The 25,712-nt window shown below is 36.3% G+C and overlaps 2 protein-coding genes across 2 annotated transcripts; one reads left to right on the top strand and one right to left on the bottom strand.

Annotated features, from left to right (window-relative positions):
- The first annotated feature begins 4,122 nt into the window (after positions 1-4,122).
- LOC105041181 (heavy metal-associated isoprenylated plant protein 21) lies at positions 4,123-6,557 on the top strand. Its single transcript, XM_010918038.3, has 3 exons — positions 4,123-4,241; positions 4,416-4,491; positions 6,124-6,557. Exons 1-3 carry the CDS (start codon positions 4,158-4,160, stop codon positions 6,414-6,416), a joined length of 453 nt encoding a protein of 150 aa, XP_010916340.1. The 5' UTR covers positions 4,123-4,157; the 3' UTR covers positions 6,417-6,557.
- Positions 6,558-9,510: 2,953 nt separating this feature from the next.
- LOC105041182 (beta-glucosidase 1) lies at positions 9,511-15,939 on the bottom strand. Its single transcript, XM_010918039.3, has 11 exons — positions 15,615-15,939; positions 15,368-15,426; positions 14,202-14,277; positions 14,013-14,084; positions 13,832-13,919; positions 13,120-13,363; positions 11,658-11,773; positions 11,338-11,555; positions 11,204-11,235; positions 10,034-10,136; positions 9,511-9,957 (listed from the first exon to the last, which is right to left on the bottom strand). The coding sequence occupies exons 1-11, from the start codon at positions 15,838-15,840 to the stop codon at positions 9,680-9,682; spliced, it is 1,512 nt and encodes a 503-aa protein (XP_010916341.1). The 5' UTR covers positions 15,841-15,939; the 3' UTR covers positions 9,511-9,679.
- Positions 15,940-25,712: the final 9,773 nt, after the last annotated feature.

Here is a 25,712-nt window from a genome sequence, read left to right as displayed (position 1 = left end):
CCTGAATCCAACCACCAATCAAGGTTAGAAGAAGTAAAATTAATTTCAGGATGAAAGCTTACTAACCTAAAGGTGGTATCTTCTGGATCTTCAACTACATAAGCTTGAGGCCCCGAGAAACCAGAAGATTTACGAAAGGGCTCCTTCTTCCGGTGATAACAATCTCTCGCCAGATGATTAGTTCTTTCGCACACAAAGCAGAACTTATTACTTAGACCTTGGGCAGGTTTGTTGGATTTAGTGTTATTGGCCTTGAAATTTTTTTCCTTAGGCTTGAACTTATTTGAGTAGGATCGGTTAGGATGGTTTGTCTGGTGTTGTCGGTTTGGTTGAAAATTAGGTTTTGATTTAGATTTGATAAGGGTCAGGTTAGCTTGAGCATCTGAGACTCTAGTTTGCTTGGTTTTAGACTTATGTTAGTCTTCTATCCTAATTGAATTGAGAAGTTGAGTTAGGGTTAGTTCTCCTTGCTTATGGAGCTGACCTTTAGCAAAGCCATCCCAAGAAGGAGGCAATTTATCAAGAAGACTCGAGACCTTAAATTCTTCAGAGAGAGAGGTACCATTGGTTTGAAGCTTCCTAAGATATTTTTGAAATTGATGGAGTTGATCATTTATAGATTTATCATCTACCATCCCATATCTAAGAAATGATGCGATGTTGAAACGCTCAACACCAGCATCATCCAGGCCATATTCAGACTCTAGATTATTCCATAATTCTTTTGCACTCTTTGTAGATAAATAAACATTATAGAGTGAATCACTAAGGGCACTTAGAATTCTCCCCTTACAAAGATAGTCTTTTTCAGGGATGGCAAGAGAGGTTGAAATAGAGGAAGCAGAGAATTGGTCAATAATCGACCAGAGCCCCAAAGTGGTTAGCCAAAATTTTATTTGACTTTGCCACCTCCTAAAGTTGGTTCCATCAAACTTGTCGGGTTTAAGACTAAAGGTTTCATCTCTAAGAGTAGCTATTTGGTCCAAGTAAGGTTCAAAGAGAAAAATGATATTTAAAGAAATTTATTAGTTAGCCTTTTTTTTTTTTTAACTAGTGGACTTAATAAGTTCTATTAAGATTGAGCATGCAGCAACACAAATTTTGAGGGATCTTTAATTAATTTGTACAATACAAAACTATAGAAAAATAATACTAGTTAATTAAAAATAATATATAAATATGCAAGAAACATAAATATAAATAATTATATTAAATATGCATGTTCTACATAAGCCTTAAATATATTCAAATAATTATATTAAATATGCATGTACTACAAAAATATTTTTTCAAAATCTCTTTTAGATTGTTATTGAAAAATATATGAAATAATATTTAAAAAAAATTGTATTGAATAGTAAACTTAAGAAAAAAAAATAGTGAAATAGGTTCACAAAAAAAATTTAAATTTGTAATTTAGATACCAACCAATATATATATAATGCAATATTTTTTTTTCCTGTGATGTGTGTGATATAATTGAATATGATGTGATAAAAATAAAAAAATAAATAAATAGAACCTAGTCCGGGAGGTGGATAAACCATTGCTCTAAAGGAGATTTCGGTCCCTTCTCGTGCGAAGATCTGAGCCGCACACCCTCCTCCAAAATACAATCTGGAAGCCAAATACTCTAGCATCCATCGATGGTACGATCTCGAACGAATACTAATCAACTTCATCTTCAGTCCAATCAATAGAGTGAATGAAGAAAAAAAGTATGAAGAGAGAGAAGGAAAGGGAGCACGAAGAGAGAGAATTTTAAGATGAGAGAAAGTTTTGAAGATAAGAAGATAAGTAGACTCTCGGTATTTTTTTGTTCTTAAAATTGAAAAATGGGGGGTGCTTTTTATAGGTGCAAATGACCACGGAAGCTCTGTGTATGAGAACGACATGCGGAATCGCTGCCCACGTGCAGGAAGTCCGCGAAATGACTACAGACGATCGCACGGAATGTTATTGTACGTATTTTTTTGGCGGAACGATGTGCACACATGGAGAGCATACGAAAATTTTGAAATTCAAAAAAAATCAACAGATATTTATGGTCACTAAATACTTCTCTACTGGTACCTTGATGGTTTGAGTCAACGAGCACCATCAAAATAAGACACGAAACTACTGAAAAAAAAAAACAAGGCATTACTCAATTGCCACAATAAATGCAAAACTTTCCTTAAAAAAAAAACGAAAAAAAGAGAATAAATAAGCAGGATGTCTCACTACTTCAATGCCTATAAAAGTATTTTTAAAATGTATTTAAACATGCTTTTATTTCGAGTTTATATTGCAAGGTCGGACCTACTGATAAATTTGCAAGGTCGAAAATCTTCTACCAATATCGTAATAAACCAACTCTGCGATGGCAGAAGAACATTTATTATGTGCAAGGACATTCATCAGAAAAACCAGCCAGTGTTACGGTTTCACCAGTCATGCTGCCGGTCAACCTGGATCCGGGGTGAAGCAGCCTGCCAAGTAAAGCTGAAGTTTCCAGTGGGACAACAAATACTTGTTTGATATCCAATTTATTTTTCTTTCTTTTTGTTTTTCCGGGTTTGGATGGGGTCAGAGGATCTAAAATTGTAGTCGTTATTGCTATGGTTGTAGCCAATGGGGTTGCAGTAATTAGGATCACAGATTTTGGCTTGCTTTGATGATCCTCTGAGGTATGCAAAAGTGCCGATGTTCCCCGATAACCTGAGAGCGAGAGCGAGGACGACCACGTCGTTTTGTTTATTTGCTATTACTCTGCTCACCTCGTGTGAGCTTACCTTCTTTGAGAAGGCTATGTTCAAAGAATGGCGACGTTCCCTTTATTCTCGCTAGATGGCACATATATTCCAGCTACTATTTGATCCAGCCCAACTTGTGTAAATATGTAGACAAGTTAAGCAGGGAGGGTGTTGCAGATGACTATGTTCTTTTCGAACAATGCAATATGTGAAGTTTAGTGATTTAGGAATGAGTTTTTTGGAACATTTGATGTGTATGAATTTATGTACCTACAAACCAGGGAGTGAAAGTAGTATTTGAAGGCTCTGATCTCAACGCATCAGGAGTGTTTTGAAGGCTATGCCTAGAACATGAGATCAATGCAACTAATTCAAATCGGGGAAAGATTACATAGATGGTCATGCATGGAACGATGAATTGACAAACGAATAGAATGTTTTATCTATCCTTTTTCATCAAAAAAATGCTTTCCATATTATACATAGATTATTTGTTGATTGTGTGCAAATCAAAAGGCAAACTTAGTATTTGTTGATATTACTATTTGATATCGATTATACATTGGATAAATTTTAAATATTTATATAGGATCAAAAAATTTAAATAATATATTCTGACTGAAATTTTTAGATGAAGCCCTAAATTATTGCAAAAGATATTAGAATGGATTCGTTCCATAATTCATTTTGACTAGAGGACGTTGCTGGACAGGCTTATTTAGACTAATCATGAGTTAAAATTTGGTCAGGATATCAAGACTTAAATGATAAATCTTAGATATTTATATATAGTCAATAACTCAAAATAATATTTTTTAATTAATTTTTTTATATGAGAACTTGATAATTGCGGACAATGATGCTGCCATATTGTTGGTAAAAAGTCATTTCCCTTAGTGTAGCAAAAATCTATAATTGAGAACAAAAAAGAGTAGAGTTAAAATCACAAAAGTAAGTCATTTCCGCCGGCATAGAAAAAACCTATATTTGACAAAAAAAAAAAAAAAACGCAGGGTTAAAATCACAAAAGGAAGTCTGTAACTCTTAGATACTCTTAAAAGTTTATATTAGAAAACTCTTGTGAAAAGTATGATTTGGTTGCCCTAGATGAAAAGCAAGGTACCACCTGCATCCCAACGGTACGTGTGCCCCCTTCTCGATGCCCTTGGTTGATACTCCAAATGATTTTGTATGTAGTCGACTCATACCTTGTTGGTACTTTGTGTTTTAGATGTTTTAATACCGGGCTAAATGGAAAAGCAACCTTTCATTCAAAAAAGTGAAAAAAAGGGACAAAAAGCGATCTTGCCTCATCCCTCCAACCGCTATTCTCATCATTTCTATATATTTTATGTTTGCTCACCTCCATCATATCCCCTCTCTCTCTCTCTCTCTCTCTCTCTCTCTCTCTCGGAGAAGGAAATGGGTGCATTAGACTACCTCTCCAACTTCTGCAGCGTTACTGAAACGAGGAGATCACTGAGGAAGAAAAGAAAGCCTCTGCAGGTGGAGAACATCAATATACAACACCTTTGTCCTTCATTTTCTTTTCTGTTTATCTTCATCCTTCTATTTGTATTTAGTCCATCTTTTATTCCCCAAAGTAAATCTTTTATTGTTTTTGTCCTTCCATTTTATAAAAAAACACATTAATTTTCATTTTCTTGTGATATTGATCAGACTGTGGAACTGAAGGTGAAAATGGATTGTGATGGCTGTGAAAGGAGAGTGAAGCATGCTGTTACCTCGTTAAAAGGTATAGAAAGCTCTTTCCCCCACCTCAGCCCCCCTTTCCTTTATTTTCATCGAAGTCAAGCTCTATACATTTAAAAAAAAAAAAAGAATGCAGATAGCAATGAAAAATAAATAGATGCGTTTAGTGGCGCCAACTCCTCTTATCTAGCGACTTCAAAGGAAAAGATTACTCAGAGATCACAAGGATTTCATTCAGTTCATTATTAACAGATTACAGTGTGAACAAGAAGGAGGAGGAGGTTATTTTTCTTTCTTTTTTCTTTTTTTCTTTTCCAGCAATAAGAAGGAGGAGGACGATTGCTTGGTTAGCATCCTGCAGAATGATCGCCCGGTTAACATTTTGAGAAAAAGCTTTCCTTTTGAGTAAATAAAGATATATGTTGCTCAAGCTTTTATTATTTTCTTTCCACAGAACCCGAGAAAAGTAAAAAATTTACTCATGATTTCTTTCCCTTAGTTTTTTGGGCCTATCTGTCGTTATTTATCTGCCTTCCCGCTTTTTGTTTTTGAGTTGTCAACTAAAACCAACCGTATTGGCTGAAGAAGGTCTAATTAAATTATATGAAAAGAAAAGTAAACTTTTCCTTTTTTTTTTGGTAAGAGTAAACTTTTCTTTTCAAGGACAAAAGATTTCGGTTCTTTATGCTTGGGAATCAGAAGAAAGCTAGGAGGAGAGGAAATGAAGAGTACGGCTCCCGTAGCTTCAAAAGAAAGCCCGCCTATCAAATCCAAACCATGAATAGTTCCCTTTCCTTGATATATCAAAAAAAAAAAATTATGGGCATTACCAGCTGCAAAAATATTTCAATTTATCTTCAAGCCATTTAATTATCAGATTATTTATCTTTCTCCTTTCTTTATTTTATTTATTTTTTTTTCCTCGAAGGCTACTTTTAATCGGATCAACTCCGTAAGTTACAATCTATTCATGCCAGATCCGAACTTCTGTCGACCCACATGCCCTAATAAGGAATCACGTCTAAATTTTGATTTCAAAGTCCAATTTGATATTGATCCGTTGGCCTCCGAATAGTATTGCGGTGACATACTCATCCATTAGATCCGTTCATATGGTGGAGAAAAGATCGTCTATTTATTCAAACTCGATTTCAAATCAAATATTTTCTAATAGAGATTGATGTTTTATTATCACGTCAAAGAGAGGTAGATGCGTCAGATCACTCTCTTCCGATTCCTGTATTTTTTAGCAAAAAAAAAAAAAAAGTCCAATTTGACACTGCTCCTTCCCGTTCAAGGGAGAGACGCTCAAGGTCAAATGCCTTTTTCCCCCTTTTTTTTTTTTTTTTTTTTTTTTTAGGGGAAAAAAAGGGCTCTAACCATCTCCTACTCTAACCCATCCCCTCTACATGGCCGGAGCTTGGGCTTTTTCCCCCTTTTTTTTTTTAAGGGGAAAAAAAGGGCTCTAACCATCTCCTACTCTAACCCATCCCCTCTACATGGCCGGAGCTTGGGCTCTCATGCAAACCGAGCCAATGCTTGAGGTACGAGGAGGACACCTTATAGAATCGATGGCCTCCACCTCTCGCCTAAAGAGCGAGATTATACCACCCGAGCAAACGCTCCGTGGTCCAAATGCTTTGAGTTCATTTTCTGAATCTGGTCATCGTCTCAGGTGTGACAATGGTTGATGTGAACCGAAAGCAGAGCAGGGTGACCGTCACTGGCCACGTGGAGCCAAAGAAGGTCCTGAACAAGGTGAAGAGCACCGGGAAGAGGGTGGAGTTCTGGCCTTATGTCCCTTACAATCTGGTCTACTACCCTTACGCAGCTCAGGCCTACGACAAGAGGGCCCCGTCCGGGTACGTCCGCAATGTGGTCCAAGCCGAGCCGAGCCCCGGTGCACCTGAAGAGCAGTTTATATCACTATTCAGCGACGACAACCCAAACGCCTGTTCTATTATGTGAGGGATACTAGTAGGCCTGGTCTTTTATAGACTTGTTTTTAAGGTCATCTGGAGGTGATGGAGAGGTTTAGTGATGAATGGTATGTTCTATGGTGGATGGGAGAACTTATGAGTTCTATGTCCAAGGAATTTTCAGCGTCTACCTTGCTCTTTGCTTAGATGTGAAAAGCTTTTTTTCAGTGCCGTAGTGTGGCTTATTTGTTTCTTGCATGGATAGGCATGTGAATGTTTCTTTAGTTCTGCTTCAATGATTAGAAGTGTTACTAATTGAATATTTAGCCTTGTTCTTTAAGATGATTATTACCTTACGGCTTATATATATTTGCAATCCGGCATTAAGAATGAAAGGAAAAGAACAATGAAGGCCCTAAAAGAAGATTAATTTCCGGTCGTCATTTTTTTTTTTCTTGGACTAACAAGCCACTGGATTTGCATAGGAAGAACAAACCTCTTATATGGCGAAATTCTGTGATGGAAACTTCTTTTTGGGGGATATTTGGAAATGGTTGCGTCAAAAGCTTAGTTATTCTGATCCATTATCTTAAAAGTCTTACCGAAAGCACCCAGCATGATGAAAAATAAAGGAATAGAAAAATATTGCAGCCTCCAGGCCAGGCACTGATAATTCACAGGAGCCTACTAAAAGTTCGATAATTTTGGCAATGCTATGAGTCACTTATGGAGCTAAAGTGATCCACTTTACACTTGAACGCCTATAGTAACATCAAGTGCTCGGCAGGAAGATCAAGATGAAGTTTGCTGTCCTCCCACTGCTTTCTGCTCACCAGCACCGCTACTAAAAATAATGAAAGATTGTCGAAGTGCCGCTGTAATGATGGAAGATTTGATAAAGCAGAAAAAAGTTGGATCAATTATCGTCGTGTTATGAGGTGGATGATAATTTTATTGCCCTTGGTCATGGATTGAGGCTGCTTAGGAGTCTTCCTGCTGGATTTTAATTAGGGCTGAATTATTGAACCTGACCAATCAAAAAGATAGGTTGTTTGAGTTTCTTGCTGGATGTTGCGGGATAATATATACAATGCTGCTTCCAAGCACCACTTACCCTTCGAAGTTGGGGATTGGTGCTGTAACAACCATCGCACCATATATGGTCAATCCCTGAGTAGGCTCATGATGGGCCATATATTGGATTCACTCTGATGCTATTTGTAATGATTTTTGGATCTTATCTAAAAAAAAATTTTGCTGGAAGATGCCATCTGGGATTATACATAAGCATGCACAGATCCTCACATGACGGAGTTTAAAAATAGTAATAACTTGGAGAGGTAGTTTGGAGACAAACATAGATTTTTATTTTAGAAATTAATAAAATCTAATTAATGTAGGATTTCTACAGCAAACATGCAACTAAGAAATAAAGATTGAAATAAATAAAGATGATTATATAAATAACTTCTTAGCCGTATTTTTTTGCAGATGATTATTAAGAAAGGTGCTAAGAATATTTTAATTCACAAAGTTTGATACACAAAATTTGAAACGATATATTTGTCTATTATTTAATAATATTATATAAATAATATACTTGTAGCACTATTAAGTGAAGATGGGTGACATAAAATATTAAACTATATATTTAGTTGGGAAGGATGGATAGGCTTGATTGCCTTTTTCACTTAGACCAGTAGAGGAATGGTCGATTGTGTCGGTAATTATTGACACCCATTGCAAGCAACTTTTAAGTGAAGTTGGGATTGATAACTAAATAAGATTCTGGTGGAAGTAAGATTGCCGTCTAATCACAAATAGATTAGTGTTTAGAGAGAGCTGGATTAAAGTGGCATGCAAACTTTTCCTCCAAGAGATAAAAAATAGCAGAATAGTCTTATCCTAAGTGCGGATTATTTGGGTTAAATAATCATGATCGATAATAATTTTGGATGTATAGGGGCTATGAGCGATGCTAATGCAATATGCAAGTTTAATTAGGATTTAGGGTGTGTTCCTTCTGAAAAATGATATGTTGCGAGGAAAGCCATATTTGCATACTAATGGTTCAAGAAAATAGTCATAGAGATTTTGTATTTCTATAAGTAGCAGCTACAAAATGTGCTGCCGCTGCAGGGGCGCGCACTCATATGGATAAGAAAAGTTGTTCTAGCCTTGCTAGCAGAATGGTGGAGATCATGCATCTCTTCAAGCATCATCATATGTGGTTCTATTTTTGCATGCAGATAGACTCATCAAAGAGGCAAAAATGAAGAGAATGTCTCATAGAAAATATACGAAAAAAGATTAACTTTCGAAATTGCAGTGCATTTACAAATTCTCATGGAGCTTGTGTTGCCTCTTTTTTTTTTTTTTGGCTGAGAGAAAGGAGAAGGACATATTGATAGAGAAGGAAAGAATAAAAAATAAAAAGAAAAATGAAACTAGGTTGTGAGAGTGACAGCAAGAGTTGAGGAAAAAAGACCACATGCTACACCTACCTGCGGCTAATGACCATAGGACAAAACGCAAGAGTCTCTATTTCCCCAGGAAAAAAGCTTTAAAAAAGAAAAAGGTGAGCCCAATCTAGATCCATTGCCAACCTAAGAGTGAGGTACGTTTTAGTTTGGTGATATTGTCCATATTTTTAACCCAGTTTTCTCTATTTTGATGACATCAAAGTTGGAATTGCTAACAATCCTATCGAGCACAATGAAACAACAAATATTTTTGTTTTCTTGATGCACATCACCTTCCCACATTTCTCTTTGTATTGATGTTGATTCAAAATAGATTTTGATTGGTTGTAGCCTGACTCGTATCAGTGTTTATTCACCATCTGGGATTGGATCAGTGATCTCTGGGCTCAAATCTCGCCTGCACTTTAATCTGTCCTACCTTCCCCCTTTATATTTTAGTTCTCAAAAACTATATTAGGCTCCTTTAAGCATATTTAACTGGTTGCCTGGAGATTGTCCTCAAAGCTCCCTGGCACTAGTGGAGCTGCAGAGGGGCCAGACTGAGCGGCCCAATGACCCAACCGATAAAATCCCTGGCCTGGCTTGGAGCCCAACTGTTTGAAGCCTAAGATTCTTACGGTGAAACTGGTGAGAGAGAGAAGAGGGCGCAACACCAACCACATATAACCACAACAAATAGTAGTCTCTAAAACATGCTGTAATTAAAATTGGATAAAAAAAATACATTCGAGCTCTGCTGAAAGACTAAATTGCATAAGGTTTTTGAACAGCTTACTAATGCTATACCAAGTTACTAACTATCCTACATGTCTTAATGCTGACAATAAGATCAGTTATTCTTTCCCTTAAGCATGTTCCTGAACCAATATGCTGAATTCTTCGGGTATCGCTCAAGGGTGCTGTAGTCCACATAGACCAGGCCAAACCTCGATGTGTATCCTAACTTCCACTCGAAATTATCAAGCAGAGACCAAGCAAAGTAGCCTACCACATTGGCCCCATCGTCGATTGCCTCCTTGAGTTTAGCTATATAGCTCCTGTAATAATTGATCCTCACAGTATCCCACAAGGCCCCAGGAAGAGTTACGTTACCGGGCTGGTCCATTCCTGTTATCATTATCAATGACGGTGTTAGAAATTATAATTATGGATTGAAGAGGATGATCTCATATGTCTCTCGTACCATTTTCAGATAGAATGATAGTTGGATTGCCGTAAGTCTCCTTAACATAAGTCACAGCCTTGTACATCCCCCACGGGACAATGTAGAGCCAGTCAGAGTGCGCCTGCATAAAGAAAAGCCCAAAATTAATTCTTTATAACTGGGCCATATCAATTCAAGTTATACCACTCAGTCGAGAACCTTTTTTAGACAATAATATCAAAGCAAAGATTTATCACTGTTTAAAAGCTTAGAGTTCTGTTACACAACTAATTGAGACTGTATGGTCTTATCAAACCAAGGTTAATTTGAATATAAGCCAATGGTTGGAAGGGGAACTAGGGTTCGTTTGGAGGTCCGAGACAGGTCAGGGGAAGACTTAATGTTAGCCCCAATAATTTGCAAAAGCTACAAGAGAACTTATCAAATCCTTGCCGGAAAAGTGGCGAAAATTTATGAGACTGTGAGATAGCTCATGCAAGTCAAAGATAGATGTATCATGGATTTACATACCAAAAGCTTAAACCATCAGGAGGATTGACTCAGGTTAGCAAACCCTTATAGTAATTTTTTTTTAAAATTAGTCGACGTGGAATTATGGCAATCTCTCCCATTAAATCTTATGACGCTGTCATCATGGTTGACTTCTACTAGAGAGAGAAGAGCCCACTCTCTAATTAATTTCTTTTCTTTTACTTCTTTTTAAATATTAATAACAAAAGCAAGTAATGGAAATGGGGAGAAGGGTGCTTTAAGATGCAGGAAAAAAATGAGACAGCACTCGACAAGGTTGGCCTATTAAACTAATATCTAGGTTAGCTTTTTTTTTTTAAAAAAAAATCCATATCAAAATGGTAAATATTTTCTAAATATAAAAAATAAGAAAGGATATGGCGAAATTATGTTGAACAGCTAGGGATATGAAACGTATCCTTTCTATCCTCAATCCAAAAGTAGGACCTCGCAAGTGAAAATGAAATTATATTTCAAGACAACTAGAATATAAGTAATATATACATCCAATCGAAACATATTTTAATCGTAAATTTATATTAATTAAGGTAGCTTATATAAAATTATTTTTATTAATGTTATTTACTTAATATACCATAAACGTGATAAGGTGAAAACACTTTTTCTAAATGACTAATTGATTATTTTAATCCTCAAATTAATTAAATAAACACTTACTCGTGGTCCAATTGGCACACCGTCACGATCGTCTGCATTCATCAGAGAGCATTAAAATGAAAAATTGTTGTTTAGAAATAGACAAAATTTGACCTTGTAGTTTTTATTATGTATGAAGAGTTGAAGGATCTCACAAGCAAATGTGACATGCCAGTCTGCCGAGTAGCTAACTGGAGTCTGCGAGGTCGTTGGGTGGTCCTTAATGTAGTAAGACGTATATTGGTTAACCCCAACGTAGTCTATCGATCCTTTTACCATCTCAACTTCTTCACGGGTGAACTTAGGAAGTCTCTCTTTGACAATCTCTTGCATCGTTTTCGGATACTCGCCATATGTTATAGGGTGCAGGAACCTGCAAGCAAGCATGATCAGATTTATTAAAATTTGCTAGCCCACAAGTCTAATATCATTTTCTTTTTCTTCCCACTGTTTAAACTTGGCAGCTTTGTGTTACCATCCAATATGGAAGTCCCTAGATCTATGAGCTGCTTCCTGGTCGCTGATCGAGTTGGTAAGAGGTTCATACCAAACAAAGTCCAAGAGTATTCCTATCCTGCCTTGCTGATGGACCTGTAAATATTAATATAAGGGAAAATGTATCAGTAACCAACCAATTATAGCTAACTTGCCAAGTCACTAGTAAGTTATCAATCAGCGTAAAAGAATTGGTTAGCTATAGATTTCAATCTAATATGACAAATTTGCTCAAAAATCCTAAAAATTAGAGAATTAGAGATAAATCTTCAGTTCTACTTTCAACTGAAAAGCAATTCTCCAGATGAGTTTTATGCAAAAGTAGCTATTCATTTTAAATATAAATTAAAAACAACTACTCTTTTTTGACTAAAATTATCCTTATATTCTTATACCCTTACACCCTTTAAAATATTGCAATATTATATTATCATAATGCAGTATTCTTTTACAATAAGACAGTATTACATTATATTAATGTAGTATTCCTTTATAATAATACAGTATTGCTTTATTATATTATATTAGTGTAGTATTTTTTTATAATAATTAAGACAGTATTATATTATATTAATATAGTATTCTTTTATAATAATGTAGTGTTGCTTTATTGTATTATATTAGTGCAGTATTTCTTTACAATAAGATAATATTATATTATCATAGTGTAGTATTACTTTATAACAATACAGTATTACTTTATAATAGTATAGTATAACTTTATAATAGTGTAGTATTATTTTATGATAGTGCAATACTGTTTTATTATAGTACCGTACTGTTTTATAATAGTGTAGTGTTACTTTATAATTGCCAAGATAATTGAATCATTTCATTCTATTTGGGTAGTTGCTTTTAAGTTATGTTTCTATTAGGAAGGATTTTTCACTTGAAACTTAAATGAATAGCTATTTTTAAGTTTAAACTCAATTGGATATTTTTCATTAGTTTATCCAATAAAAATCTAATTTGAATTTTCTGAAAGCATAATTATACAACGACTTTTTGATCGAATTGAATTTCATTTGAATTATAAATTTTCATTTTTCTCCAGATCCTAAGATGTTTCCGTATCTGTTGACAAATTCAAGCAATGTGCCCCACACAAATCTTTTTCTTGTTAAAACAAACCTTCGGTATAATTATATTATGAAATAAGAAAGGTGGAGAATTATATATGAAATAAGAAAGGTGGATTCTCCAAAGTCTCAATCGTAGTCCTACCAATTCTAATTCATTCCAAACAAGTAAATTACAACTAACAAACATAACCCTCGACTAAGAGATCCAGGCATGGTTGGGTAGCGTTTGAAAGATACTTGATTTTATATTCATATTTTAACGATTTTGCTTACATCAATTGGCATACATGATTTATGATTCTACGTGCATAGGAAAAATGTTTTCACTCAGATAACATATTCGATACTTGGACCATTCACCTGATACTTCTCACGATATCTCTTCACTGCAGCAGCATGACATAAGATTAGATGATGGGCCACAATGTATGGTTCTGTAGAGGAGTTCCCTCCGGCTGAACAGTTGGTGCACCTTCCAGGGGCATGAGTGCCATCATCATACCCAAGAGCTGCCACCACCCTGGGCTCATTGAACGTGAACCAGTTTTTCACTCTATCCCCATATGTCTTGAAACAAAAATCAGCAAAGTTTGCATATGCCTCCCTGCATGATATAATGATCAATCAGAATTATAAACCACTCTCAATAGATTTATTAGAATTCGAAGACCAGCAACATAATTAGTTTTCATATCATGTATGGTCAAAATCTTGAAGCATTGTTAATAGTATCTGGTTGTGTGCACAAACTAACACCAGGCTATGATTTGAAAATTCTGATATATTCTGTCTTTGTTGTTACTTTTGAAGTAGTTACAGGATTGGTTTGCCAGAGACATGCCTTTTATCTGTTTAACAGTGTACTACTTTGTCATATGTAATAACTCGGTACAGGTTATCTCCTCAAATATATGTGCAATTATGCATGCATGAGTGTGTGTTCAGCCGTCAACGGATTCACTATGTCTAAATAGAATCGATCAATGGTCAAGAAGATTGTAGTATGAAAATGAACAAGTTGCATGGTTAAGTGGAACCAAATAAAACCGAGGCTGAAACATTGTAGACTTACACTATCTTAGGGCTCAACCAGCCGAGATACTCATCTTGAAGTGCTTGTGGGAGATCATAGTGGTAGAGATTTGCATACGGAGTAATGCCTGAGATGCAAAGAATTTATTAGCTTAAGACAGCTTCCAAGAGAATTAACGAATTGATTCAGTGTTGGCTTCTAGATTAAAGCAGGAGTTTACCTTGCTTTAACATGTAATTGATCAGTCTGTTGTAATAGTGGACACCTCTCCAGTTCACTGTTCCAGTTCCATCTACAAAAGTAAAACCATTTCACATCAAATGAAATTATTTAGAAAATCACAGCATTATTTTATTTGAAAAAAATGAAGTTATATATGAAAATAATGAGAAATTATTGTATCACAAACTTGGGAAAATTCGGGACCAAGAGATTGAGAATCGATAAGCATCAAAATTCATCTTCTTCATGATGTCCACATCTTCCTGCACCATACAATCAAGTTGTTTGAGTCTGACATATTACTTGGGAATTGAATACAAAAAAGAAAAAAAAGAAAAAAGAAAAAAGCAAGTAGAAGAATAAAAGACAATGACGAAGAAATCAAATAAAATTGATTCTTTGTATGAATTATGAAACAAGCCTCAATCGCTCTGTCAGGATAATTATCATGTACTAAAAAGTCTATAGGACTCAGACTTTTATTCCTCACAATGAAATTGTGATTCGTTATAACAAGGTCACATGGAGAACGATGTTTATAGTAAATTGTTTTATGGTAGATCCACATCTTGAATATCTCTTCAATTTCGTAATTCCCAGAATCTCAATCAACAGAAGGTTGCTTATGCTGCTCATGAGGCTGACCATGTGATCGATGAAGCCATGAATTGGCTGGCTACATCGGCCTGAAAGAGGAGGGTTTGACTCTCACATCTGGCCCTAACCGTAAGCCTAACGAGTGGCTAGGCTTATTATTTAGGTAAAACAATTAGCTGGATCCAACTGGCGTGATCCGACCCAACCTGACAATATAACCTGGGCGGATTTTGGGTTGGGCTTGGCCTGGATCGTTGATTCCCAGGCGAAGAATGACGATTTTAGATAGCCCCATAAAATTAATTATTTGTTAGGTTTCTGGCCATCCAATTCCCAGTTAATCTTGACATATTCATTCGTCAGAATATAACCATCAGCCATTAAATTTTATAATATACCAATCCTTGTAATCAAAACAAGAATAAGCCAGCTATTAATTAAGACAGACATTATCCACACAAGTCATAATGTTTGTTAGCATATCTCTCGTATGTATTCATAGATAAAAAATATTCATTAGATTTAAAAGAATGTCATGTAATTAATTATATACAAACATTTTTGTATGGGAAAAAAAAGATAAGAAAAGTATCATCAAAAAAAAAAAAAAAGGAAAAAGGAAAAAAAGATGAGAAAAGAGAAAGCATCGCAACCGGTCTTTGGTTAACCTAATCGGTCTTCATCTTATCACCAAACAAGGAACAAGTAAAGCTAACGTTCTATAACTAACAAATCAGGAAAGCTAATATTCTTTACCTTGTAGCGATGGTACTCGTCCACCGTCACGTCGGCGGTGGCGTTGCCTGCAATATTACCTGTTTCAAACAAACGAGTATATATAAACATCAAAGAAATTCAGAAAACGAGCTAAAACTCTGAAGGAAGGCAATATATATATTTAATGGCTTGAAGTTGGGTGGCAATTCTCCGCTGCTTCTCTTTCTATCAAAAAAAAAAAAAAAAAGGCTTGAAGGAGTATGCGATGATTATATTTATATGTTACCTGGGATCCTGACGAAGGTGTCCCAGATGCATGGGCCACGCCCTGCCTTGAGCGCCATCCCCTCCACCTGGTACGCCGACGCTGCCGTCCCGAACACGAAGCCCTCCGGGAAGCTCCCGCGGCTTAGAAACCCGGCGTGCTTCAGAGCGGGCCGCCGTATGTGGGCCGAACAACCAAGGGCAAACAACAAGAAGAAGAAGAAGAAAGAGAGCACTCGAGACCTCATCTTGAGGAGAGCTTGAGGCGAGGAGGAAAGGAATACAAGGTATGGAGGGGTGGGGGTGGGGTGGCGTTAATTATATAGGGTTGGAGTAGGGTTGAAAACCGGGAGAGCATCCAAAGCTGTTGGAGAAGAATTTGGATAAGAATTTTTGTTTCATTATGAGAGTGTTCTACTTATCGGTCTCCTTAAAATTCTTTCCACGTCTGTCGGGGTGATGGGTGAATTGGAGTGGAATGGAGATTTCTCGTGATATTCTCGTTATAACCACGTATGACATAAAGTGAAGTTAAGAGAGGCTCTTTGTAAATGCGATAGAGAATCCTCTTTGGTGGTGGTTAATTATTAGCAAAGAGTCCGGGCACGCAAAACTTTTTATGCGAAAGGAAGCCTTGATGGTTCTGATCACTAGGAAACTCAGGCAAGCACAGGATTTCATGTGAAGGGAGTTCCTTGAGAGATAAGATACAGAGAGACCTCTTTGACGTGACTGAAATATGCATGGCATCGCATGATCCCACAACACTCCGTGCCTTATTCCACCAACACGTGGAACCAAGTGTGTGTATATATATATATATTTTTTTTTTTCTGGTAAGAAACTGTAACTTCATTCACCGAAATAAGGAGGTGTTTGGTTCGTAACTGAAATCAGAATAGAAATGAAAATCAGAATGGCTTGAAATCAGAATTGGAATGGCTAAATCTTTTCAAGCGTTTAGTTCGTGACCGAAATTGAAATTGGAATGAAAAATTGAATCCATAGAGATATAGATTGAGCCATTTCCATTCTATTTCGGAATCAGAATTGGAATGAAACTCCTTCTAACCAAACAAATGGTTGGAACAAGAATCATCCAATTTCGATTCCAGACCTCTACCTCTCTCAATCAAACAGCCCCCAAGTGAAGTGCAAAATGTACAAACAGTAAACCAAAATGAAGCCCAAGAGCACGTTTGTGCAGGCTCAGTTATGGAGTACGAAAACAAAGACTGTAAGAATATAAAGGTAAACAAAATTACATAACAATAAGTAAAGCAAGACCATATTTTTGAGTAGATATATAGTTGGCACCGGAGTGAAGAACCAGGAGTCAGCCAAAGTATGCTATCCATGAAGAAAAAGAATATATGAGTGAGAGAGCTGTCAGTAATGTTGTAAGAAAACCTTATGTACTGTGGCAAAAGATGAAGAAATTCCGCAAGTGTAGCAAAAAATTCCACAGCACAAGCATTCCAAATAGGCTGTCACAGTTATTGCTGTTGTTCGGAAATATAACTAACATGATAAGATAAGACTATAGTTATCCCACACATATGAGGAGGTAAGACCTTGAATCTGCAATAAGGTTAGTTCCACAGTATAATTAGATGTTGTATATACTGCCTGTAACAAGAAACATCTCTGCATTGCCCCGCAGATAGCACAGCCTGGAACTTGTATCCTTCAGCTTCAGAATAATAAATCATCATCAGCCGCAGCAGACAAACAAGAAGACAATTATACCTATCAATTAGGCAACAAGATGAACAGCTAACCAATGTGCCAGGACACTGTGGGCTTGATGGGCAATAAAATAGTATGTAGAAGTACAATGAATAATGGATGAAGTGTTGATGTTTGGAGTAGGTAGCACGTAATACCATCCACAGCCATAGATGCACAGGTGCCAATACCATATATGTAGCATATCTCCAATAAAAAGCAGACAACCATACATAATCAAGAAGTTTCGGTAGAAGACAAAAGTAGCCAGGTGTTGGGTAATAGTAATAATCCAAAGCATAATGGATCCCAAGAGGTAGTCAGAATGAGAGCAGAAGATGCGTGCCACAAAATGTGCCAAGGAATCAACAAATTTGGTTAACATACCTTTCTTATTTTGCTGACTGAACAAACTATAAGGAGAGCAATAAATATATCGGAAAGAATAACCACCGGCATTAGCCATGTCTAGAGTAAGCAAGTATATTTTGGGTTGATTTCTTGTTATGCAAACAACATTCTCTGAGCGGTCATCCTAGACTCCTCGTCCCATAAGCCTTTGCCTTTCGAGAAACACTGTCACCTATTCCAAGCTCTTGGATAAGGTCTAACTTCGTACGTGGTCGGCGACGTCCACACCCAACTACCACTGGGCTTGTAGCTTCCAATTCCTAGTTCGTTGTTGTTGTTTCTTCCATCCTTATTCATTCTTTTATTCCCCCCGTCTTCACTACGTATCCTCCACTTCACTTTGATTTCATCTCCTTAATGAAATCAAGTAGTGGAGTCCAGCTCCTCCTTCAAAAAAAAAGGGAAAAGAAAAAAAAGTAGTTCAGATTTGCTAAGGTGTGACCAAGACATATAAATACAGGGATTTTGGTCTAACTTGGTGGGTGGCTGATACCAGCGTGGGTAAAAAAGATCTAATTATATCAACTAAGTCGGAAACTCAAGGGCAGGGGAATAAAGAGGAGCGAAAACTCGCATTATTGATACCAACGCAAGTATATCAAAAATCTTTATAAATCATTTTTTTTATGAATTATAAATCATTAGCTGTACTGTAGGAAATATTGTAAGCATTAATGTAACTAGCGACCGGCATAAAGAATTTAACAATGACCTGGGTTGGAGAGTGAATCCAATGCCTCCATGCACAGCTGGGATAAATCTGAGCTTTCTCAGAATTTATAGGTATGAAAACCGACCACACCTGACGTGATGACCGGTTAATTAGAGTTCATCGTAAAGTCTCTGACAAATCAATCAAAATCTGCATATGGCCGACGCTGGGGCATATGGAGAATTCAAATTCTTCGCCCAACTGATGACATCTTGGTCACAATCACGGACAATTCCTGTAACTTTGGGACAAGAAGCGCAGGCGAAATATCTGTGCAAAACCTTCAGGATGTGCGATCAGCTGCCAAAATGGTTGATCCGCATGCTAGAGTTCCTTGGCAATAGATGCCGATCCTTGTCTATACAAATCCCTTTCAAAAGACTCTCCAAGTAAGTGCTCTCAAGCCTTTACAGTACCCCTGCGTCATCATTCTGTCACTATCTATAACACTTTCATTATTCTCTGAGAGTTCATCTGACTTAGATATTGGAGGTTCCTCATCGAACACTCTTTGGCAAGATAGCTTTTTGTTTATATTGCTTTAGGTTAGATCTAGCATTGGCTCAAAGATCCGAGCATGATTTCTTCTATGTCGAGAGTGATCGGCATGGGAGTCATTGTCATCTGAGCGCAGATGCTACCACATCACCACTTCAAATATACATCGATCGTGATCTCCGACCGACCTTCTTGATTAGTTTAGTTGATTGTCAGAGCCCTCCAGCAGATCAGCTAGCTCAGCATCCTGGTCGAGCCAATTTCCAGCGGCAACACTGTTTGCTCGGCATCCTGATTGATCGATTCTCAGTGGTAATACTATCAAATCCTGGATTATGGTTTTTTTGATGAAACGGGGGGTGAAACCACCCAGAATTTATTTAAGCATAATGTATATTTACAAAGTAAGGAATCAAGCGGAGGATCCTGGATTACGGTTGCCATAAGCTTCTTGCATGTATTGATAAATGCTGATGCAAATATAAATAGATATATACTAGCATATTAACCGCATGATGCGCAGGGTATCTGTCCATTCAATATATTTCTTTCTGATTATAGCCATGGTTTCACATCTCATCAACTGGAAAAATATAGGGAGAGTGAAAACCTACAATAACGCATTTCGAACCGGGGATTCACATTAGAGCTCCCAGCCTCCGACCGGTGCTAGTATTTGTGTCAACACTTCGGCACCAAACTACAAACCCTAGTTCTTGGATTTCTGTCAGAGGAGGAGTAGCCGATGCCACAGAGGGCTCAGGGGAGCTCTAGTGCGTGGGGAAGATGGAAATCGCGAAGCCCAAGCTCATCGCTTCGTCTGCAGCACCCTCCCTATCCCCATCGACTCCACCTTCTCCCTATTCCAGTCCTCCTCCGCTCTCATCCCCTCTCCACATGTACCCTCTCTCCACAAATGTACACGAGGTTCCGGGAGCTTCCATGAGCATTGCGAAGGAGCTTCCGCGAGCGCTTCGACGTGGCCAACCGATCATTGCCCCCTCTCTAGCTTTCTTTATCTATGTACATCAATTTTTTTCGATCTTTCCCTTGATGTTGTAGATTTTTCTATGTTTTTCCCGGGTTTTCCCGTTGTTTTTCCATCCTCGAAAGTCTCAATCAGGTGGGAGGCATGAAGTAAACGAAGCAGCCAAACAGGGAAGCTGTTTCCCCAAGTTTTTTCATTGTTTTTCATCCTGAGGAGTCTCAATCGAGTGGGCGGCGAACAAAGTGGCCGAACAGAGAACCTTAGCCATGGTGTCAAATAAAGGCTTTGTCCGCATAAAGATCTTCATTTTAATATATCCACTAGCAAGAGCCCTACACTACACTGTAGGCTTGATCAAAATATGAAGAATAGGATAAATAATTATAAAAAAATTTTTTAAATTAAAAAAATATATGATATACAATATTGTTTTAAAAATTTACACGGTGATCAATTCTTTATGAACTCTTTTATTCACTTGTACTAAAAATCAAAAAATAAATATTATATTTCTATATTATAAACTTACATACGTATCATAATTAAATAAAATGGCTATTATAGTGAAGAAAATAAGTTGCTTAAAGTTAAATTGTTTGGGATGTTTTTTTTTCTTCAATGATAATTCTGTCTCATCTCTATACAATTAAAAGAAATTAATTTTTTAAAAAAAATAAATCTATAATAAAATAATTATTGTAAGAGTTCAATACCAAATTGTAAGAAGTCATGATGTTTTCAGAAAAATGGTGTGTTGAAAAATTTCTGAATAAATGTACTTTTCAAGAGTTGTGATCAATACTTCTTTCGAAACTTATAATCCATAACTGATGGCATAATACCTAATTTAGTGATAATCTCCAATACCAAAATTTTTGGCAAAATTTTAATTAAATCCATGCCTACAATTACAGTAGATCATAAAATAAGTACTTTAATAAATAATTCTATATTTTTAAAAAATAATTTTTATTTTTTTGATAAAATAAAAGTATAAATATATTTCTTTAAATATTTGGTAATTATAAATAATATTTTAAATTTTTAATACATAAAATAAAATAAATACATTATTTTTTTAAGATTCTAATGATAATCTATATCCACTAACAGATACCAATTTCAGAACAATAAATATAGTAATTTTTATTTTTTAAAAAATAAGGGTACTAAATTATTATTGTCAATACTTGAAAATAATAGTGTATTTAATTATAAATTTATTTATAAGCATAATTCATGAAATAGAAACATATAAAACTAATTAATATGCAAACACTAATCCATACTACTATTTATAAAAAATTTGGATCTCAGGTTTAGGAAATCATAATTTTATTCTCTAATTAAAAAATAAATCAAAAATAAAATTACATAATAATAAATTATTTTTTAAAAAAAGATGGTGTCAAATTTACATCACCATGAAAGAAAAATATAGCAAATAATTTTTTAAAATATGGCCAAAAATTAATTTTAAGTTTTTTTGAAAAGAAATCTTAATTTTTCATAAATTATTTTATAAAAAGGCCCACAGAGAATAAGTACAAACAACCTATTTTATGCAAGCTTCTGCATAATATAATTGTACAATTACCTTTTAAATTGTTTCTATATGAAGAAACTATGCGGACATATGCATAATCCTATAGTTTTTATAGGGTCTATAGATTGGGAATGCATGAAATTTCTATGCGACCTAGATTTTTTTAAAATCTAATTCTATCTTTTTCTAAATTTATCCCACTACTATCAATTCCTCACCTCTCCCTCTCCTCGCCTCTTCTCCACCACCGATCAATCGATTGTTTCTTCATTTTTTTTTCTACTAATTCCCCACTCCACTCTCTACCTTCTCTATCACCACTCATCAAATCTTTCCTCCATTTCTCACCACTTCGTCATCCCACCTTTCTCCCCCCGTCATCACCACTTTTTGGGTCCATTTCTTCGTTCGATCCTAATCCCTTTTTCTTGCTTGGAGAATACATTGGTGCTTTTTTCCCCACTCATTTTCTCTCTTAAGACGGTACATAAGAGGATACTATGCATGACGCCACCCATTACTCCTCCCTTTGATAAGTCTCGACTCTATTCATCCCTATAGTGTTGCAATCAGATATCATAACGACTGCTTTTTATATCATTTTCTCTATGCTCACTTTAGACTAATCCCTCTGTGCTCTTTTGATCAATGCCTACACCTTAACCTCCGATCGAACCCATTCAAGATAAATTCCCCTTCACCACCTATTAATTTTTATCTTTTTTCATATTCTCTTACTTATCATTCATTCTTTCTTTATTTTCATTTATTTCTTCGTTCCAATCCAAACTTGAATCTTCTTCTCACCATCTCCATGGTTTATTTTTTTCTATTTTCCTTCCTTTTTCCATTGTCTTCCCCAATTCCACCTTCTCCTAACTTTAACCGTCACCCTTACCCTAATTCTAGCCGAACCCCTAACCCTAACCCTAGCTCTAACCAGACTTGTAACCCTAACTTGAACACCCACCCCAATCTAAACCGTAACCCTAGACTTAGTCTAACCCAACCCCTAACCCTAAACTCAACCCTAACCCGAACACCCACCCTATCCTAAAATGTAACCCCAAACTCAACCCTTATCCTAACCCTAATCTTGACACCTAACCCAAATCGGACCCTAATCCTAACCGAACCAACCCATTAACCCGACTATCCAGAAGTCGGTTAGTGGACCCACCAACCTAATAACTCGGATCTAAATAGAGTTGGATCCCCAAACCCATTAACCCGATACCCGTCAGCCAGCTGAAATCCACGGGCTCGTTAAGCTGAAATCCAATAATCTGATTTCTCCATCCATTAGCCCACACCTGATTCACTAATTCAACATCTTGACTTCTTCTTTTTCTTTGTTCACTAATACCTCACTCAATCTATGAATCGGATCATTTCTTTCCTACATGGTTTCTTCCTTCTCGGTTTGAGTACTGAAAGGCTGTCGAATGTGAACAGCAACCGTATCACATCGTTTTTACTCTGAAAGGCTGCCAAACTATGGTAGCAACCTTTTATCCCTTCTTACCTCCAATAATATTTGTAGATGGAGTGAAAGGCTACCCATATATAGGTAGCAACCTTTCTACATTTCTAATGAGAAACCAAACACAGCTTCTCATATGATGGGCCAAAAATCTAAAAGTTGTCGGATTCCTATTGACACATTTTCATTAAATTGATGGGGGAATACAAAGTATAATAAACGATCAAACAAATTATAAAAAAAAAAAGAGATATGCCACTCATCTTTTTTGGCTTAGTTCTCTTAGTTTCTTCTTAAGCAAACAAATGAAATAATAAAAAAAATAATTAGAAAAAAAAGAATAATCAATAAGAAACAACACTGCTAACCCCATTTTGCTTTGCTGAATGCTCTAAAGACCATCCTTTTTGATCTTTTGAATCCTCCAATAAACTAACAAAACAGCAATAAAAAAGTAATAAAAATGGTAAAAAAGAAAAAAACACCACTGCTAATCTTGCCTTTTTCCAATTGAATCGAAACAAAAAAAAAAAAAAAGAAAAAAAGTGCTGCCGCTTCTTAGAAAGAAAAACCATCCTATTGAGACTTTTGAGAATATTGAAAAATATAGAAAAAAAATCAGAGAAAAATATAAAAAAAATTGGGATAGGTCATATAGATCGATCATTTTTTTTTCTTTTTTTCTTTTTTCGAGAGGATGCTGTTGTGGATTTTGAACTCTCTCTATATAGTTGGGAAAAAAAATTTTACAGTACCCCCCATTCAGCTCTATTATGCCTTCATTGAAAATACCATCCATCGACAATCCCCATCAGGTAGCCCCCTACATCATTATCATGAGAATAGGATCCTATATATAAATTAAAAATTTTGTAGCTAAAGAAAATTTTTTCGATCAAAAATCCTCAAATCCCAGCAAATATCATGCTTCTACCAAGATTAAGCTCTCAAAACCTCAAGGGACCACCTCACACCGCCACAACTCGCACAAAATCCCATATACTACCATATCAGAACTTAAGAAATCCTTCTAATTTCTCTCTAAGTGCTCTCCTTTCCCATGGATCGATCTTTGAAAAAGATAATAAATTGAAAAGAAAAAGAAGCGAAAAGAAAAAAAAAATGATCATCTATATATGGAAAGGTCTTATCCTTAAATTTTTTTCCGCCTTTCCCCTATTTTCTTTGATTTTTCCTCTATTTTCTCTTGTCAGTCCTCTATTTTTTCTATCCTTGGGAGTCCCAATAGGGTGGGAGGCTTGGTGCGGCCGAGTAGGAAAGCTTAGACGATAGTTGAGGTTTTATGTTGGATAATTTTTTTTCTTTTTTTCTCTTTTTTGGAGATCTATGGGAAGAAAAACACCCGAGGGAGATTGATAGAGAAGGCCAATGCTAGTAATGATAGGGAGGAAGACTGGCAGGAGGTGGTCGAGACTGACAAGGAGAGTAGGGAAGAGGTGGGTGCTCGTGACGGTTTGGGAAGAAGGCTCGGAAAGGGTTTGAAGCAAAATGGAAAAAAAAAATTGCAGGAAATTAAAAAGAAAACCCATTGGGGAGTTCAGAGCTCGATACTTGAGGGAGATATATGGATAAGAAAGCACCTAAGGGAGATCGAAGGAGAAGGCCAATGCCAGTGATGATGGGAAGGAAAGCAATGGTAGAGACTGGCAGGAGGTGGCGGCAAGGAGAGCAGGGAGGAGATCAGCGTTTCTCTTTTTTGAAAATTTGTGGGAAGGAAAGCACCTAAGGGAGATTGGAGGAGGAAGCCGAGACCGGTAAGAATGGGGAGGAAGATGATGGCAGAGACTGGTGGGAGGTGGCAGAGACCGATGGGAGGTGATGGAGATCGACAAGAAAAGTGGCGAAGAGGTGGGCATCCGCGATGGCTCGAAAAGGGTTCGAAGCAAAATAGAAAAAAAAATATTACTGAAAATATAAATAAAAAATTATTGGAGAGTTCAGAGTTTGACACATAGTACATTGGGAGAGCTCTAAACTCTCCTTTCAGATATAGATATTAGATTTTGGCCAAAATCTTAGATAAGGTAAAAAAAATTTAGAAATATGCATTTATGACACATTGGATCATCATCGTTTATATTTACCAAGCCATTATCATGTATGCCTGAGGAGCTTCTACCATGCATGAGGGAGCCCCACAGTATTTTTTTTTTTGGTAGAAGGTGTGAGAGTATTTATTTAGATTAACAAATGTACAAGTACGGGAACAAAACAGGCCTGTCAAGATATGAACAAAATGCAAGCCTGAGAACCCTACAACTGCAGATACAAAGTAAAGGATGGATACATACGTAGAACAAAATAGCTCTAACTTGAGCCTTTACAAAAAAAACAATCAGGTGTGAATAAAACCCAAAACTTCTGTGCGGGCATGTAACAACTGTTGTAACTCCACAGAATTCGAAATCCCAAAATAGCTGTATAGTAAATGGATTAGAAGAAGAACTCCTTTGAAATTGATACCCATAACAAGGTGAAACAGTAACATATACGTTCCACAGCAGGTAGATAATGACCCCAAAACAGTGGAAGCTGCTATACAGTCTCAGAAAACAGCGGATGGGTACCACATGGCACACCACCCAAGCAAGGTTGAAATTGATGAAGAAGAGAAGGAGATATTTATTTTTATTTTTCTTCATCCTAAATCAAAAGTGTGTACAAAGACCTATAAATACAAATATGTAGAACCAAATATAGATAGGGAATAACAAGAATATGCCAAAGAATAAT

This window comes from Elaeis guineensis, chromosome 3 (genome assembly GCF_000442705.2).
Source record: "Elaeis guineensis isolate ETL-2024a chromosome 3, EG11, whole genome shotgun sequence".
Lineage (NCBI taxonomy): Eukaryota > Viridiplantae > Streptophyta > Magnoliopsida > Arecales > Arecaceae > Elaeis > Elaeis guineensis.
Note: the sequence above shows the minus strand (reverse complement) of the source record. Positions and strands in the feature narration are given on the sequence as shown.

Coding starts and splice junctions, on each gene's coding strand:
- LOC105041181 (XM_010918038.3), top strand. CDS start 4,158: ATGGGTGCATTAGACTACCTCTCCAACTTCTGCAGCGTTACTGAAACG. Junction 4,242..4,415: donor AGAAAAGAAAGCCTCTGCAG/GTGGAGAACATC, acceptor GATATTGATCAG/ACTGTGGAACTGAAGGTGAA. Junction 4,492..6,123: donor TGCTGTTACCTCGTTAAAAG/GTATAGAAAGCT, acceptor TCATCGTCTCAG/GTGTGACAATGGTTGATGTG.
- LOC105041182 (XM_010918039.3), bottom strand. CDS start 15,840: ATGAGGTCTCGAGTGCTCTCTTTCTTCTTCTTCTTCTTGTTGTTTGCC. Junction 14,278..15,367: donor ACGAGTACCATCGCTACAAG/GTAAAGAATATT, acceptor TGTATGGTGCAG/GAAGATGTGGACATCATGAA. Junction 11,774..13,119: donor GATATCGTGAGAAGTATCAG/GTGAATGGTCCA, acceptor TAATATTTACAG/GTCCATCAGCAAGGCAGGAT.